Source organism: Mirounga leonina, unplaced genomic scaffold (assembly GCF_011800145.1).
Source record: "Mirounga leonina isolate KUSES-001 unplaced genomic scaffold, KU_Mleo_1.0 Mir_175, whole genome shotgun sequence".
Lineage (NCBI taxonomy): Eukaryota > Metazoa > Chordata > Mammalia > Carnivora > Phocidae > Mirounga > Mirounga leonina.
Window position 1 is genome coordinate 7026172 of NW_023270453.1, and position 19097 is coordinate 7045268.

Here is a 19097-nt window from a genome sequence, read left to right on the forward strand (position 1 = left end):
TTGATCTATGTGTCTGTTTTTGTGCCAGTACCATGCTGTCTTGATGACGACAGCTTTGTAATAGAGCTGGTAGTCCGGAATTGTGATGCCGCCGGCTTTGCTTTGCTTTTTCAACATTCCTCTGGCTATGCGGGGTCTTTTCTGGTTCCATACAAATTTCAGGATTTTTTGTTCCATTTCTTTGAAAAAAGTGGATGGTATTTTGATGGGGATTGCATTGAATGTGTAGATTGCTCTAGGTAGCATTGACATCTTCACAATATTTGTTCTTCCAATCCATGAGCATGGCACGTTTTTCCGTTTCTTTGTGTCTTCCTCAATTTCTTTCATGAGTATTTTATAGTTTTCTGAGTACAGATCCTTTGTCTCTTTGGTTAGATTTATTCCTAGGTATCTTATGGTTTGGGTGCAATTGTAAATGGGATCGACTCCTTCTTAATTTCTCTTTCTTCCGTCTTGTTGTTGGTGTATAGGAATGCCACTGACTTCTGTGCATTGATTTTATATCCTGCCACTTTACTGAATTCCTGTATGAGTTCTAGCAGTTTTGGGGTGGAGTCTTTTGGGTTTTTCACATAAAGTATCATATCATCTGTAAAGAGTGAGAGTTTGACTTCTTCTTTGCCAATTTGGATGCCTTTGATTTCTTTTTGTTGTCTGATTGCTGTGGCTAGGACTTCCAATACTATGTTGAATAGCAGTGGTGATAGTGGACATCCTTGCCGCGTTCCTGACCTTAGGGGGAAAGCTCTCATTTTTCCCCATTGAGAATGATATTTGCTGTAGGTTTTTCATACATGGCTTTTATGATATTGAGGTATGGACCCTCTATCCCTATACTCTGAAGAGTTTTGATCAAGAAAGGATGCTGTACTTTGTCAAACCCTTTTCTGCATCTATTGAGAGGATCATATGATTCTTGTTCTTTCTTTTGTAAATGTATTGTATCACATTGATTGATTTGCGGATGTTGAACCAACCTTGCAGCCCAGGGATAAATCCCACTTGGTCGTGGTGAATAATCCTTTTAATGTACTGTTGGATCCTATTGGCTAGTATTTTGGTGAGAATTTTTGCGTCCATGTTCATCAGGGATATTGGTCTGTAATTCTCCTTTTTGAGGGGGTCTTTGTCTGGTTTTGGGATCAAGGTAATGCTGGCCTCATAAAATGAGTTTGGAAGTTTTCCTTCCATTTCTATTTTTTGGAACAGTTTCAGAAGAATAGGTATTAATTCTTCTTGAAATGTTTGGTAGAATTCCCCTGGGAAGCCATCTGGCCCTGGGCTTTTGTTTGTTGGGAGATTTTTGATGACTGCTTCAATTTCCTTAGTGGTTATAGGTCTGTTCAGGTTTTGTCATGTATCGTCCTGACTTCTAATGTATTTCCAATCAGACCTATTCAGACTAATGTACCATATTGAATGTGATCATAAATTCAAGTTTGCAATTTAACTCTAATTAATTTTAGATCACAGCTTTCCCTGACAACTTAAGGGTACTTCATAATTAGATATAGACATGTGAGTGGACCCAATTCTCTGGTATATAAAACACATAGTGAATATATGTGTAGGTTTATGTACAATGTATATTTTGCTAAATTCAGAATGAATATTTCAACAAAAACACTAAAATTCGAAAAGATATACTCACCCCTATGTTTATTGCAGCATTATTTACAATAGCCAAGATATGGAAGCAACCCAAGTGTCCCTCCATAGATGAATGGATAAGGAAAATGTGGTGTATTTATTTACAGTGGAAGAATACTCAGCCATTAAAAAAAAGAATGAGATTTTGCCATTTGTAACAACATGGATGGACCTAGAGGATATTATGCTAAGTTATTATAAGTCAGACAGAGAAAACAAATATCATGATTTCACTTATATGTGGAATCTAAAAAACAAAACAAAACAAAAAAACAGACTCATACAGAGAACAAACAGGTAGTTGGCAGAGAGGAGGGGTAAGAGAGATAAGCAAAATAGATGAAGGAGATTAAGAGGTACAGACTTCCAGTTATAAAATAAATAAATAAATAAAAGTGATGAAAAAGACAGTATAGGAAATAGAGTCAAAAATTTGTTTTAAATTTGTATGGTGATAGATGGTAGCTACACTTACCATGGTGAGCACTAAGTAAGATAATAGAGTTGTCGAATCATTGTGTTATTTGCCTGAAACAAATATAACATTATATATCAACTATATTTCAATAATAAACATTTCATTAATAATGCTTTATTTATCATAACTTCATAACATTTTTTGATATCTGATAGGACTATGTCTTTTTTGTTAAGTAGGCTCCCCACCCAATGTGGGGCTTGAACTCAGGACACTGAGATCAAGAGTTATATGCTCTACAGATTGAGCCAGCCAGGCACCCCAATAATAAAACTTTTCTTAAAAAGAATGAATATTGGGCGCCTGGGTGGCTCAGTCGTTAAGCGTCTGCCTTCGGCTCAGGTCATGATCCCAGGGTCCTGGGATTGAGTCCCACATCGGGCTCCCTGCTCAGCAGGAAGCCTGCTTCTCGCTCTCCCACTCCCCCTGCTTGTGTTCCTGCTCTCGCTATCTCTCTCTCTGTCAGATAAATAAATAAAATCTTTAAAAAAAAAAGAATGAATATTTTGGTTCAGTACTATGAGATTTTGAGGCTTTCCTTTTACATCAGAACAAGGTGCTTGGAATGTTTTGACTCGGTGACTGTTCTATGAAAGACATCTAGAAACTGGCAGGTTTAGGCTGAGGTGTTGTTATCAACAATTCAGTTAAGTTATAGCAGTTATTTTAAAGTTGTATGAAAAAAATCACAGTCATCCAGCTAATGATAGGGAGGTAACAGAGAGAGAGAACTAAGAAATATAGAACAACACTGACGTGTAATTGGTATCATTCATAAATCAGCTGCTAATCTGTTTGTCCATCAAACACCTTCTCACAAAGAAAAAATAATGTTCACCTCCAGATCTTTATTTCTCTTCCAGAAACTTTATTACTATTGAATTGTTCATGTTCAACAAAATACCATATATAAAATTATTTTAATTTACATAGGCTGATGATTTCATTACAAATAGGAACTTCTCTTGTAAAAGTTAATGAACTTTGTCTCTGATTTTGACAAGCAACCAGGTACTCCCCCCAAAAAAAGAGGGACACAGAAAAAAAACTCGATTTTGAAAGCCAGATATGCTGCAGAATCTAAAGATAGGGTTAACTATTCCATCTTTCTTAAATAATTCTAATTGAAGTAGAAGTGGGCGGGAATTTGTGATTTCTCAGGCAAAGTGGTACAAGCAGTTGTAATAGCAGAAACATCTCAGGAAACTATTGGCTTTTAATGGCATGTGGCAAATTATTTACCCTGAGGGGAGACACTGACTGAGGTCACGGCAGATAGATGAATCCCAGATGTGACACATTTTCATTATATTCCACGCAGGAAGCTGACACATAATTAAAGTATGATTAGGGATTATTTACAGCTTTGGGATGCTGTCGAAATATTCCAATCCTACTATAGTTATCTTATTAGTAAAATCATGAAGACTGTCTTTAAATCATTATTTAAGTATTTTCTTATATTTTCACTTTCTTGGAAATGTGAAAAAGCCCCCTCTTGAATGCTGGCTTTTTAGGGCTTGACGTGTTTCAGGAGGGACGTGAGCACGTGCTGCAAAGTCAGACAGAGACGACTGGTCATTTCTCGTTCCGTCTTTGGCCACAGAATAGGTCCCAGGGTGGGTCATCCTACAAGCCATGGCAGATGTCTCTCTGGATTGAGTTTAGATCATGTTCTAGGCAAAACTATAACGTGTCTCTTGTGCATGTCTGCCCTCTCTTTATTGTGTCTACACACCACATCATTGTGCCTACCTAGCTTGAGACAGCCACGCTCAGCAACTCACGTTCTTTCTCTACCCACCCCCCCACCGCCCTCCTGTAGGATCTCTGCCTCAAATTTTACCCACACCTAGCAAGTTACCACCAGGTTCCCTCCTCCTCCTAAGCCGAGTGGAGATGCGGGTTAATCATCTCATGGTGCTCTGTGCCTCTTAGGATGAAGTCCAAACTCTTTAACATGACTTTCAAAGCCCTGTTCCCTGTAGACCAACCCAACCAGCCTGGCCTCCTCGAGCTTCCCCACCTTGCTCCAACGCTCCAACCAAACTGAATTTCTGTGGGTTCCTCAAATGGACTCATGTTCTTGCTCATCCCCGGGCTCTACCACTAGCTGTTCCCCTCCTATATGCCTATTCTTCCCTCCCTAATACAGGGGCAATGTTCTTATGTATTTATGGAATAAAAGCAGCAAGTAATTGATTACTTAATCCATTGATTAAATCAGTTACCTTCTAGGAATACTTTAAAGTATTACCTTCCGATGTATTAATGTTACCCATCTTGATTGTGTTAGTGTTGTGGTCGATAGATAGATAGATAGATAGATAGATAGATAGATAGATAGATAGATAATAGATGATAGATTTTTCATATATATGTATCTTTAGTTAGCTGTGCGTGTGTATAATGAGAAGTACAGAGGAAAAATGATGTATTCATTTTATCTTGGGTGAGATAAAGTAAGATTTCTACTTCAGATTCAAAACTTTACTAACTTGACTCTTTATTTTCCTTAGCTTCTCTTTAAGAGTATGTGCATCTGTAACAGGCCAGAGCATTTCAAATCCAATAGGTGAGCATGTTTTCATTTTTACGCTCCTGTACTATACCAAGAAAAGTTAACAATAAGCATTTCTTGGCACAGACTATAGAAAACTTTGAAAGAGCCCTTTCTTAATATCAAGATTTCTATTGTATATATGGAAACTTCTACAAAACTACTACTTGAATGATTGGCGTTAATGTTATCTTTAAAAACAAATATAATAATTGGGGGGGGGGAATGACCGTAAAACCATTACAAAATAAGGTTCTCAGTTTGGAGAGTATTTTCTAAAACTTTTTTTCAGCTCGTGTATTGTTTTTGATCCAACTATGAAAACAATGTTTTCTTAGTAAGCAAGTTGAAATAGAAATTCATTCAAGCACTGCATTCACTGAATACATTTCCTTTCCTGATTATATTTGCTTTATTTCGGTCCCTAGGCTTGACTGCCGAGGTGCACGTAGACTCCCTAAAACAAAAAGGAGCCATTAAGCGCACGCTCTTCCTTGACAACCATCAGTCCCATCGCATCTTCCCCCTTCCCATAAAGGGGCAGAAATCCCTCCACTGCCAGGATTTTGTCGTTTACCTCCGAGTAAGTGTTCCAGAATCACCTTTCTGGCCTCTAACGTTCAGATTCAAATTCCAACCATTTTTCTCTATGGAATCATTGTACTTGTCCACAGAGATCCACATCTATTTTCCTTTTATAGGAGCAAACTCTATTACAAGGCCCCTCGCTCCATTCTTGAGCTCCGAGGCAGCTGACCTGATGGTGTCTGGCTGTTCATTCCCGAGGCTTCTTTCTGTCTTGCACACTATCCTGATACTGATACTAACTTGAGTGGTTTTCATTTTTCACCGCCTCCCTCCCAAAAAAACCATAAACGTGAGTTATGTTTGGCCAGATGTTATCAATGCGCATTTCAGAGCCAACTCGGGAAAACGTTTAGGCAATTCAACACTTTTATTGAAAGTAATTGGTAATTATATTTTTAAAGAAATGTATATTTACAATAACTCCAAAGCCTACCATGAAATAGAAGAGCCAAAATATTTATAACACTATTATTCCAGCTTCTGAGCAGTTGTGGGGTTTATCACTCTCTCTCTCGTTTTGTCTCCTCCCTTAACGGGACTTAGTGAGGGGATGAGAGAACCCAGTGAGGGCAGAGTTCACAAACGCGCTCTAGAATGCTCTAGAATGAAAAGCTGGGCGCATGACTCTTGAGTCTCATTATGACCGTGACTGGCACACATCTGAAGGTGGCATTTCCTCTGCGTGGTCTGAGGTGTTCCTGTGTGCTCAGGACCTCTGTTTCTGTTACCCCCTCCACTCTGAAGCGGGTTCTGTTTCATTTTCTGAGGAAGCTTCAAGGGCGCTGAAGGTGTTTTGAAGTTCATGCAGGCTTAAAGAGATGACAAGACAGGAGGAGAATCAAGATGTTTTCTCCACCTGAGTCCACGAGGACTCGTAAATGCTGCCAACCTCACGAAAACAAAAATCCCAATTCACGAAGTTTTCCATGACACCTATTACATATATAAGTAGGGTTTTTTTTTTTTTTTCCTTTGCAATTTGACCCATCTGGATGGGAACCTGAAGATTGACTCCCAAAGCATATATTTCAATGAAGCCCCAGCCCTAAACGATTTCATCCCTGAACGTGTATTAATTAAGCTGCCTACCACATCCCACATGAACCTAAGCCTGCTGCCGTGATAATCACCTGACCATTCACTTCCACTGGCTGAAGTCAAATGTCGCCTGCCTTTCAAGGGCTAACATCTTGTAGCTATTTCCTGGAGCCTTCCTTGAGCGTGTGATTATTTTCCCTAGGATGAAACTGAATTCCGAGATAAATTATCTCCAATCAACATTAGCTTGAACTACAGTTTGGATGAATCCACCTTTAAAGAAGGCCCAGAAGTGCAACCGATATTGAATTACTACATGGAAAACACCGTGACCCAACAGGTAGGTCCCTGACAATCTGGGATGGTTGATTCCCAGTCAGGCCCCCGGGCATCGCTCCTGTGACTTTAACACCAAACCCAGCCTCTTGCGTTTGCATTCCTGCACACCAGCTCGTCCCACTGGGGAGATTTTCCTAACGTGTTTCCTGAAACACTGCATCATCGTGTTTTCAGAAGTCCTTCCCCTCGAGCAGCCGAGATTTAATTTGTTCAAACTGTGGCTGTTAAGGGAGGAAATACAGCTTGTGATCCTCAAAACACCGCCAGAGTGGCCTTCTTTAGGGACACGGCAGAAGGAAGGGGAATCGGGCTATGATGTCAATGAGGCCGTGTTGGGGGATCACTGCCTAGCCTAGGGTGTCTAGCGGGGCCAAATCAGGCCGCCAAGTGGAATGAAGGCTTTGCTTTAATTTGTGGAATCGCTCATACTTTTCAAGAAAAAAGATGTGATTCAGCTTTTCCCAGATTAATCCTGATGCCCGTTTGCACAACACAGGCTCACATCCTGGTGGATTGTGGCAAAGACAACGTGTGCATTCCTGACCTGAAGCTGTCAGCTAGACCGTAAGTTTAAATAAATAAACATGTGCGCTTTATCTAATGGAATACAGGTGTTTATTTAAAGCTTCTCTGGAGAAAGTATACACTTCCAACTACTACTACCCAAAAAAAAAAAAAAAAAAAAAATACTCTGCATGAAATTCTTGAGCTTGGCTACACTTTGGGTTAGCCTGTGTTTGGGTCAGTTCTTTGTCACTGGTATCAAGTGACATACCCTAAGATTTTGCCTGGGCTGTTTCATCTTTCAGCAAAAGTGGGGGGAAAAGTGCTTGTTCAAAGTGAACCCCTCTGGGTGGGGGGTGGGGGGTGATTCAGGTTGTATGTACTTGCCTCAGTCCTGGGAGCCAAGACTCAGGCTGGTTGTATCTACACCTTACCCAAACTAGCTTTTGCAGCACCTCATGACTCAAAAGCATCCTTGAAATTGTCAAAATGAAATCAACTTTTTAATTTTCTGAAAAAAGAAAAATTAATGGCACTCTGTGGAGTAAAGCAGAAGGTGTCCCCAAATCAAATTAAGAATCAGAGTGCTTCGGGACCCCTGGGTGGCTCAGTGGGTTAAGTGTCTGCCTTTGGCTCAGGTCATGATCCCAGGGTCCTGGGATGGAGCCCCGTTGTCAGGCTCCCTGGTCAGTGGGGCTCCCTCTGCCCCTCCTCCCTGCTCATGCTCTCTCTCTCTCTCTCTCTCTCTCTCCCTCTCTGAATAAATACAAAGTCTTTAAAAAAAAAAAAAGGAAAGAATCAAAGGGCCTCCCAGTTGCCTGTAATGGAGAGTCACCAATCCAGCACTGGTAACTGCACTACATTTTGTTATGGAAAGAAATGAGACCAAGATAAAACATCCTCCGTTTGAAAAAGCAGCAGACTCATGCTCCTCACACCCCAACACACACACACCCAAGGCCCATCCCACCACCAGTGTTTGGAATCTGCTTGGCAACCTTTCAGGGGATTTTTTTCCCAAACTTCCCATTTTAGCCAGTATCCAAAGCAATAGCTTTGATTAAGGGTCAAAAGTGTCAAAAGGCATTTCCAAATATTGGCTCAGTTTGAGGTTTGGAGAGAATTAAATTTCCTCGAAATCCTCATTCAGCCATTTGAGATTTTATTTTACCTGCCTCTTTCTTCCCTCTTACGGTTCACTTGGCATTCACAACCCCCTCCCTTATTCATTTCTAAACCGTCTCTCCCTTTTCTCCCACTGCTCTTCTTCTGTTGGGCATGTTCAGTGTTGTGTGTGTTCAGTGATGTGCTGGAGCAGCCTCATCCTGGCTTGTGAGCCAACTGTCAAATTTCCTGGAATTTTTGCTGACAGATTAAGTAGGTCAGTAGCCTGAAATTGATGCCCCTGGACTCAACACAGGAAAATTTCAAAAATTGAAATCAGCTACAAATTGGTATTCCCCTTTTTTTTTCTTTTCTTTTCTTTTCTTTTTTTTTTTTTTTGAGAACTCGTTGTTAAACATTACCAGGATGTTTTCCTGCCCTGCCCATACATATGTGGTTCTCTCAGTTCTTTTTTTTTTTTTTTAAGATTTTATTTATTTATTTGAGACAGAGAGAATGAGAGAGAGAGAGCACATGAGAGGGGGGAGGGTCAGAGGCAGAAGCAGACTCCCTGCCGAACAGGGAGCCCGATGCGGGACTCGATCCCGGGACTCCAGGATCATGACTTGAGCCGAAGGCAGTCGCTTAACCAACTGAGCCACCCAGGCGCCCCTCTCAGTTCTTCTCACCAGACCCTCATGATGAACCATCTTCTTGTCCAAGTCTTATATTCCCACATCTTTCTTCTTTTCTTCCAAGTCCTTAAATAAGGTATCTACGAATCCAGAGAAGTATGGTACCTAATATTCCTTTTAAACTGCGTTTTTAGAGATAAGCATCAGGTCATCGTTGGAGATGAAAATCATCTTACGCTCATAATCAATGCAAGAAACGAAGGAGAAGGTGCCTACGAAGCTGAACTCTTTGTGATAATACCAGAAGCGGCAGATTATGTTGGGATTGAACGCAGCAACAAGGTAATGCCTTGCACATTATTCGAAGTAGGAAAAGAGCTAGTTATATATTGGAAGTCAAATCGATGTTAAGTAGAGCCATTTTAGCTGAGACTTTCTTCCCAAATAAAGGAGGACAAAAAGGCACTTTACTTTGGTCATCATAATAACAATGAGCCAGGAAAGGGGGTGGTCTTAATCAGTATTCATATCTTTCTTGGCCATAGTGCAGAGATAAATTGGCCAAAGATTGAGAGCTGAAGCAAGGAAGAGAATACAACTGGCTGAAAGGAGAAGCTCCCTAATGCAATCTATCAGCTTGATTCCCCTGCTCACTCCCACCCTCGCTGGCTGTTTTCAGACCTTTGTTTTTAGTTCCTTTACATTTCAAGCAGGGTCCCGGGAGGTCTGGTTTTCATTACTGCTTACGGAGGAAGGTCTGACCAGTCCCAGCTGAGCACTGATAACAGCCAAGACAGGCACTGGAAAGGAAACACGTTCATTTTTCTTCCTTCGTGCCCCACCTTTTTGGGACCGGGACCAAGAAAAGCCAGGTCTTCGTCATTTGTGGGTCAGGCAATGCCACCATTTATTAAACTGACAACAATGTTTTTTATAATCTTTCCTTATCAGACCACGAATCTTCTCGCTCAGGGCATCCTCGGGTTCTGCTGTGTTTTTAACCACTTGGTCTAAAAAACCATTATAAATACAGTGCAAGATATCGGAGAGAGTGCTTCGTCTTCAGAAATGTACAGAAATGTACAATCAAGAGTAGAGACCCAGCCTAACACTCTTTCACGGGAACCAGGCACAACGGGAGCTCCTTCAGGACATGCTGATGGGTTTACTCTTTTAACTACAGTTTGTTAACTGTCTGCTGGTTTCCAGATACCACAGACTCCAAGGAGTTTGAGCATTCTAATGACTACATACTTCAGTGAAGAATAATTCCTCTAAAGAAATGTTAGCGAGTTGTTGTGGTGTTGATACTTTATAGGCATTTAAAAACGTAAGGAATGCAAAATCCTCTACTCACACCTCTAGTCTTGTGGTTTATGTGTTGGTTAAATTATCTTCTTGGTAAAAAAAATAAACCCAGGTGAGTAATAATTGTGTATCTTTGGCAGTCATAAAATCATTATGAGTTTCTGTTGCAGAAATTTGTAGAAAAAGATCACCTAGGGCGCCTGGGTGGCTCAGTCAGTTAAGCGACTGCCTTCGGCTCAGGTCATGATCCTGGAGTCCCGGGATCGAGTCCCACATCGGGCTCCCTGCTCGGCGGGGAGTCTGCTTCTCCCTCTGACCCTCCCCCCTCTCATGTGCTCTCTCTCATTCTTTCTCTCAAATAAATAAATAAAATCTTAAAAAAAAGAAAAGAAAAAGATCACCTATGCACACTAACACACAAATAACTGTATAAACAAACAAAAAAGTTCAAGTATGTTATTTTTAAAAATATTCCAGGGCTCCGCTCCTATTTTCATTTGATTCCTTCATGTCCCTCCACCCCTGACTTCATTAAACAAAGCATCTATTCTAAAATGTTCTTTTAGCAAAACATCCAGTTTACTGTTCACTTTGTTGCGTGGAAAATATGGGAGAACGTTTATCGCTTCTATCTTTGGCTGTAAACATCACAACAGACATTATCCATAATCTCAAAGAAGTCCTTAACTATTTTTCTTCCATCAATTTCCCTTGGGCAGAGATTTAGCTCGGTCTTTGAATTTCACATGACTAAGCCACGTTCTAATTTATTCTTTGTTTTTAAGCAGTTTGAGGTTTTGTGTACCTTTTTATTTAAACTCAGTTCAAGTTTTTTTTCTTTTTTTTTAGACATTTTTCTCCAGGGGGAAACATATTAGGATTATCTGATTGTAAGTTTTGTTATTCTTTTGTTAAAAACATTCATCTTTTCGAAAATGTAGATGTTGACCATCTCTTTCTCTGAGCCAGACTTCATACTTCTCTTTGCTGACTTTTTCTAATAAGGGCCTATGCGCTTTATATTATGATTCTTATTGATATTAGTATTGCTGTAAAATAGATATAATATAAAATTTACCATTTTAGCCACTTTTTAAATGTGCAGTTCAGTGGCATTAAGTACCTTCTTGTGCCTTCTTGTGCAACACCTAGCGCAGAACGTTTTCATCTTCCCAGATGGAGACCCTGTACTCACCCAACACTAAGTCCCTCTTCCCCCCGCCCCTGGTAAGCCCCGTTCGACTTTCTGTCTGTGAATTTGGCTATATGGGGGACCTCCCATGCTGCCTTTCTTGGCCTCACACCCACCTCACATTCAGCGTGTCCAGAACTAGGCTTGTCATCTTCCCAAACTCACGCTTCTCCCCCACTCCCATTTCTTGTCTCAGAGAATGATACCGGTAACCACCTCGTTTCTACAGCCCACTCAGCCCCGGACTCTCCAGTTCATCTCTTCTCTCCACCCAACTGCCACTGTCACTGCCTTCATCTGGGCTGGCGTGATCTTTTACTGAGATGACCACAGTCTTCTAACTCATCTCGCTGCCTGCCTGCCTCCACACAGGGTACTCCTCTCCCTACCATGTAAATCTGACCCTACTGCTTCTTGCTGAAGACCCTCACTAGGTCCCCATCACTTTTTGGATAAAATCCAAATCACTCCAATAACTAACAAGGCCCTTAATTCTATCGCCCCTGTTTACTCCTTTAGCCTCATGACGGGGCTTTGATTCTTTCCTTTACCCCACACCCTAAATTCCAGCAGGACTGATTTTGTCTCCGGTTCCTGTAATACCCATGTGCTCTCTTGCCACAGAAATTGCGGCTGCTGTTCCTTCTCTCGGACGCACCAACTACACTCCCTCCTCCCCCATATCCAGCTTACTCCTTTCTGTTCATCCTTCAGGCTTCAGCTCGGTCATGATTGAGGCTGCAAACATTTATTGAGCAATTGAGATGGGCTGGGCACTGCTCTGAGATCTTATATGGGTTTAATTTACTTAATCCCCATAACAGCCTTATAGAGAAACAGCAAGTCTGTCCATATCCCCCACTTGGTAGACAAGGAGAAATTCAGTAACATGCCCAAAGTTACACAGCTAGTATAGAGCAGAACCGAGACTCACACCTCCACTGTTAGGTCTGATCCCAGGCTCTGAGCCACTGATCTGCACTGTCCCCCACAGCTTTGATGTCACTTCTTTGGGGGGGGGGCGTGGGGGCGCTGCTCTGGTCCTTAAATCTAGGTGCATAACTTCCCTATCACTATGACTCTCTCCTATCCTAAAACTCCAACTGCACTGATTATGTTTCCATTGCTTGTTATAATTGCTTGTGATTACTTATTACAATTGTTAGGATCATTGGAAATTGAGTGAGGACATGGATCTTTTTTTCAATGCCTGGTAAACAGCAGGTACACAGTAAATATTTTTAGTGAATGAATAATATCTTAAGAGCTATAAATGGATTAGAGCAGGCGTGTCCCTGTAACAGCTAAGGAAAAGAACCTAGAAATATGTAGAAAAACAATCATTGTTTCACTCAGAGAAAGGAAATAAAGGTTAAAAAAAGAAAAAGTGGGAGGGTCTGGGGTAAGAAAAGATCTTTGATTGATGTGAAAAAAAGCTATTTCCAGAAAACTGGAAAAAATGTATATATAACTTTTAACCTTTAGATAAGATAAAATATTTACTACAGAAACTAAGTCCTTGAATTATATTCAAAGGACTCATGGAAATTTTGAAAAGCTTTTGCTGGGTTCTTTTTTTCTGTTTTCAGGACTGAGTTAATAATTCGAACACAAAAGTTCTCTCTGTACAATTAGGGTTAGATACAGATCCTTAAGAATTTAAATACATGCTAATTCTACCTTTCAGAGGAGAGAATGTTACCAGCTTTTTGAAACTGTTTCTTAGCTGCTTAGAATACTAACATGTCATTCAGATTATTTGGACAGAGCATGTATTGAATTGCCTCCAGATATCAGTCATTCACTCCTTTCTCGTGAGTCTAAACAGACTTTTCAGTGGTCGTGCCTCCCTGGTTGATTACAGGAGGCAGGATTTTATAGTTACTTGGGTTTCTGTCTATCTCATTTCAGACTCCTCTTAGGAAGTAGTGGGAGCTACTTCGGCTCTGCATCTCCCCTTTACTACTTTGTGCCCAACACTGTTCTAGGCTCTGGGAATAGAACAGATACAAAACCCCCTGCTTCCCTGAAGTTAATTTTCTCAAAGCATATGATTTACTTACAAAATTCTTTACCTGGATGTGTTTGTTTAGCACTTCTTTGTTTTGGTGTTGGATCTTGGTCTTTCTGAATTAAGTGGGAAGAATGGAATGGAGGACGGTTTCTGAAACTTTTACATGAAAAGTCACATTACTTCCTTAGATGAAATTTCAGTAGAGCTGACAGATGGACCAATGGTCCTCATATTCAGAACCCTCTTCCTTGGACCTCTCTGGGGACAAAAATTCCCAAAAGGTTGCTCCTTTGTGAAAGTCTTCCTACTGCAAGCTTATCTCTGGGAATGAGGGTGACAGGGCATATATTAGTGGCACTTAGTAAATTAGAGGGAAATAATGCCTCTTCAAACTTGAGTTTTTATACTTTCTAACAAGAATAGGATATGGGGGAGGAAGGGAGCAGGAAGCACTAGGTAAACATAAAAGTATTCTCTTCCCATCTTAAGTATTTAGAGGATGGAACTAAGATTGATTGTATAATCTCAAACTAGGACCATGGTGTGTAGGAGTTTGTGTTCAGAGCAAATCTCCTCGAGTCATATGATATCCTCTACTAATACCTGTCATTTCATTTTTTGCAAGAATAGCTTTGTTCAGTGATGTTTACTTATCTGTGATCTTCATGGCCCAAATTTAACATTAGCAATAGTGAAAATAATTTCTAAAATGTTCATTATTTTATGTAGTAAGCATTTTCCTCCTCAGGGAAACACACTAAGTATGTTTACCAATCCAATTTATTCCTATAATTAAACTTTGATTCTTTTTTTTTCTCTCAAGTTTCTCTTCTGAGTTAATGGTCACACATGAATTCTTGGGCACAGTTGCCCGCACAGGTGTTTGAAATCAAGAGAAGCTTCCCGAGTTGCCTTTGGGACAGGATGTAACTTATTTGTCCCCTGAGCTCCAATGGTGGTGTTCTTTCCCATTGCAGGACCTGCGACCACTGAGCTGTGAGTACAAGATGGAAAATGTAACCAGGATGGTGGTATGTGACCTTGGGAACCCTATGGTGGCAGGAACAAATGTAAGAGAAAACTAGAAGCCCTTACTAAGTTCTAATTGAATTTTAAAGAGAGCTAGTACAAAGCTCCCCAATTAGCACTCAGCAGGTTAGCACCTGGCAACTAAAACAAATTAGGCAGGAAATTACCAGGGTGGTGGATTAAACATTCTATCCTATACAGGGTAGGGAATCTGAGGTTAAAAACTCAAAAAGATGAATACTTTTATATGCTTTCTCTTTTGACTTTACTCTTACATGTCTTTTAGATGCTTTATGAAGATGTTTTGCTGAAGATTTTCTCTTGGTATATTTTTTCTTTGAATGTCACTGCAATTTTTTCTTTGTATTCAGTAAATGACTTAAGAAATAACATAAAGATTTTAGCAAGGAAGATTAAGCTTTTATTTTTGACATACCTCCCATATAATATCATTCGCAGTATTTTTATATTAAAATGTTACCATAACCCAGCTTTTGAGTTAGCTTTACCAGGTCTATATTTTCCATGTATTTTAATTGAAGAATAATACAGAAAATTGTAGCAAGAAAAACAAAAGATAATAATGATCTGTAATGTGCTTTTGAAAGAATAAGGGCATGTTTTTCTTCTTCTTCTTTTTCTTTGTTTCCAGATTTAGGAGCTTTTCATTCAGGATGACTTGTGGACAATAAGCTTATTTTATTCAATAGCCATTTAAGTACACATAGTAACTTCTTGTAATAAATATCTCAGTGGCAATACTTATGAAGTCATAAATCAGAAAAAATTCTGAAATCTGCAAATACTGCATACTTAAATGTTGCATAAACTAAACATACATATTCCTGTTTTAAATTAGATATTTATGATTATCAATAAAGTGGCCTATTTGAAAAAAATTTTCATAAAAATTTATAATTGCATAGGTTTGTATTAGAATAGCTTCCCAAAATATATTCCAAAGAGTACTGATCCCTTGAGATAAGGCTTTAAAGGGGAGTTCTGTGGTCAATGCTGAGTATCATATCCTCCTCTGGGGCATTCACATGCACGTTTGCATTTTAAAGGTGCTGAGAAGTCCTGCAGTAAATGAACCTTTTAGCCCAGGATCGCTCACATTTATTTGAGCATTTGAAACTATCAAGAAATACCTATTCCCAATTTATACTTTAGGGTATTGTGCTAGAATAGTATTTTTGCTTTTCTACACCCTAATAAGCTCTATTCCATGATCCCAGGTATTTATGAAGTGTGCCAAGCTATAGTCTAGTAAACTCACTTGTTGGGTCAAAAAAAGTAAATATTTAAATGAAAGATAAAATTCTATAACAGATTTTTATTAGCTAACATGTACTGATTGCCCTCTGTGTTATAAGCCCATCACTGGGTGCTCTGTCTTTTATGTTATCTCATTAAATTTTCAAAACCAACAATCCCATGAGTTGAGTATTTCTCCTATGTTATAGGTGAGGAAACTGAGAAATGTTAAACATTATGCTAAATAAATTTCCCAAAGTCACACAGGTATTGAATGACAAAACCAAGGTTTGAACCAGGACTGAACACAAAGTCCATGTTCTATCCGGTTGTCAAAATTGTGAAAAGTACTTGGATAAAAACTAATGAATAACAGATGAGATGAGATTTTTAAAAGAAGCCATGAAAGATAGAATGGGATTTCTAAGCTGAGAAGTTAGAACATTTTTCATTAGAATCCTTTTATCTAGAGACTAGTAAGTCCTCTTGCTAGTGTCCAAGAAAAACCCAACCACCTAGTTTGGTGTAGAGAAGAGGTCTACCCAAAGCCAAAGAGGAAGAAATTGACATGGTAGCGGCAGGATTTGCAACTAGAGGTGACCAGGCGCTCATTCCTTTGTCAGTATTAAAAGTGTTAAATCTAAACTAGAGATCATCTAAGATCATTAATAACTAAGAATAATCTTGGAACAAAAATTGGCCACTGGGGACATTCCAAGTGGACGGTAAAAATGGCAGTGTGGTCTTAACCACATATGTGTTTATGTGGCAGGATGTCAGTCCATTTTACCCGCAAATAATTTTTGGAAGTCAAGGAAGTAAATTGTTTGTATTCATTTATCTGTGAGGTCTGTAGTGGAAGAAACCTAATAGCTTTCTTATCTCGCCCTTTAATGCCCTTAAATACATCAAATTTTATTGCATTCTGTTTTGTTATAAAACATTTTGATTTATTTACTTCTTCATTTTGTACTTTAAAAAAAAATAGTCTCAGTGGATTGTAGTAAAATTCCAAATGTAAAAGCAGTCCTAAATATTAAAAAGCATCATAAATCACCAGGACCATTTATTTTAGTCCCAATGTTTAAAAAAAATAATTTTCAAGAGACTTTTTATTTAATTTAATAAAACATTCTAGTTAGTATTCAGAAGTATTACTTCTGATTTATAAGTAGCAATGTCATTTTCATATAACATCTATATGTGCCAAAAAGAATTCATAAAAACTTGCAAAATCTCTCAATCAGCAAAACAAAAAAGTAGTGGTCCCACAGAGGTTCTTTAGAATCAATGCCCAGAGATCTGGTGTTCGGTTCTAGTTGAAAACACACGGGTCTCTTACCGATACAAAATTGTCACATCATTGTTGTGTCTTTGTCCCAGGATCAATTGTTCTATAACGAAGACCAACATTAGCCAGGCTTCTTCCCAACACAGTAAGATCCCCATCACTGGAACTGTGCAAACAACAGCACATTCCTTCACATCATTCTTTCAACCATTTTTATTGTACCCCTTCTATATGCCTGATACTAAGCTAGAGTCTCACAACATCAAGATGAAAATATACAATCCCCATTCAATAAGAAACTCAAAATTAGCAATATCAGAGGTTGAGTGATAGGAGAGTAGCAAAGAAGGAGATAGGGAGTAAAGAGAAAATTTCTGCCTGACCTGGCCTGTGGGACCATACAGTATATTGCAGGAGGATCTTTTCCCTGAGCTTTGCAGCGTGAGTAGAACCTCTTCAAGTAGAAAAGGCAGGAAAAGTTTTAAGAGGTTTCCAAAGAAGAGAAGAGTTTATGTGCAAAGTCCCAGAGGTCTGACCGAAAATGGCACATTTGGTATTATAAAGGAATTCATCGTGGCTGCAGCGTAAGGATGCATTGGCTTAATAATTAGACACACCTGGTTTCGAATCCCAGCTTTGCCACTTATCAGTTGTGATACCTCGGATGAGTCACATTGAAATTCGAGAAGCCCCATGTTTAGGAATATTTGGAGCAATGCAATTATATGATGTATATAAAGCCACTAGGGCAGTTCCTGGCTGGTAGCACAATCAGTCAGGGCTAGTTAAATAATGATGATGACTTATGATAAAAATAAAGATTTACTAGTTCATATTATTACTGGTTCATATTAACGCAAGTTTTTAATCACTGATTTGATTCTCATAGCGTGGTAGCCAGGAGTACAGGTCCCGGAGTCAGTTTGCAGGAATTTCAATTCCAACTCTACAGTTCCCTTGCTGTGCACCTGGAGGAGGGAACTTCATTTCCCTAACCCTCAGATTACTGCTCGATTGTAAAATGTCAGCAATCACAGTCCCTACCTGTGGGGTGGTTGTCATGATTATGTGAGACAAGGCATGTAAGGTTTACCACAATACATGGGAGAGTAAGTCATATAATTACTTAGCTCTTATTTTTACTTCCTTATTTATATTATCGTTGGATTTATTTTCCCCAACACTGTAAAAATCTGTCCTCAAATTAAAAAAATAAGAAGAACGGCTTCAAAACTTGAGAAAATAAAGAAAGGTGGAAAAAACAATCCGTACACTCATAACCTTAATATAACCATAGCATGTTATTCTGATATATTTTCTTACCATACACCCTCACTCCTGTACAGTAATTTTTCCATCGATAAACTTTTAAAACAATAGGTGAAACACGTTGCACTGTTTCTTTATGGGTCATCATTACATTAGAAGTATTTTCCACATCTTTGCATAGACTTCACAGCCATAATTTCAATGACTACCTAAATGTGCATCAAACACAAGCATTACTGTTATCCAAATCAATCATCTCTCATATATTTAGGTTGCTTTTAATTTAGCACATAGGAAGGTGGCCGGAGAAGAATTCATACGGGGCTAAATGAAGGGAAGGAACCACAATGTACGGGGACTTGAATTGTCTGGGCCCTGTCATCTTAGTTACATGACTTCCTCTCAGCAACCCAGGGTGGAAGCAAAGAAAAGGACAGCAATCTAGGATGGGGATTTGCAGGGATGACTTAAAAAAGATTTTTACGCTGTGTAGAAAGTCCCTCCCTCTCATAAACTTAGTGTCTTGTGATTTTTTTCTTCTAGTATTCTCTGGGCCTCCGATTTGCAGTTCCACGTCTTGAGAAAACAAACATGAGCATTAACTTCGATCTCCAAATCAGAAGGTTAGATTTTTAAGTGCCTAAAATTATGGTCAGCATTCAATATAGAGAGTGAAATGAATGGCCACTCTTCAAGCTCCTTAACCTTAAAAGTTCTCCTGAAATTAGAACCCAGACTTTCACAGATCATTTTTCCTTTGTTTCTGTTATTTCAGTTTTGTAATTTTTAAATTTATTTATTTATTTATTTATTTATTTATTTATTTATTTATTTATTT

General features: G+C 39.1%; 1 protein-coding gene across 1 annotated transcript in view; it reads left to right on the forward strand.

Annotated features, from left to right (window-relative positions):
- The window catches only part of ITGA8 (integrin subunit alpha 8), a 183143-nt gene that overhangs the window by 104289 nt on the left and 59757 nt on the right, over positions 1-19097 (forward strand). Inside the window, exons 16-22 of the mRNA XM_035021565.1 lie at positions 4651-4706; positions 5120-5274; positions 6520-6657; positions 7153-7220; positions 9094-9241; positions 14391-14483; positions 18803-18882. Of these exons, the coding sequence (XP_034877456.1) occupies positions 4651-4706; positions 5120-5274; positions 6520-6657; positions 7153-7220; positions 9094-9241; positions 14391-14483; positions 18803-18882 (738 nt within the window). The remainder of the gene's footprint in view (positions 1-4650; positions 4707-5119; positions 5275-6519; positions 6658-7152; positions 7221-9093; positions 9242-14390; positions 14484-18802; positions 18883-19097) is intronic.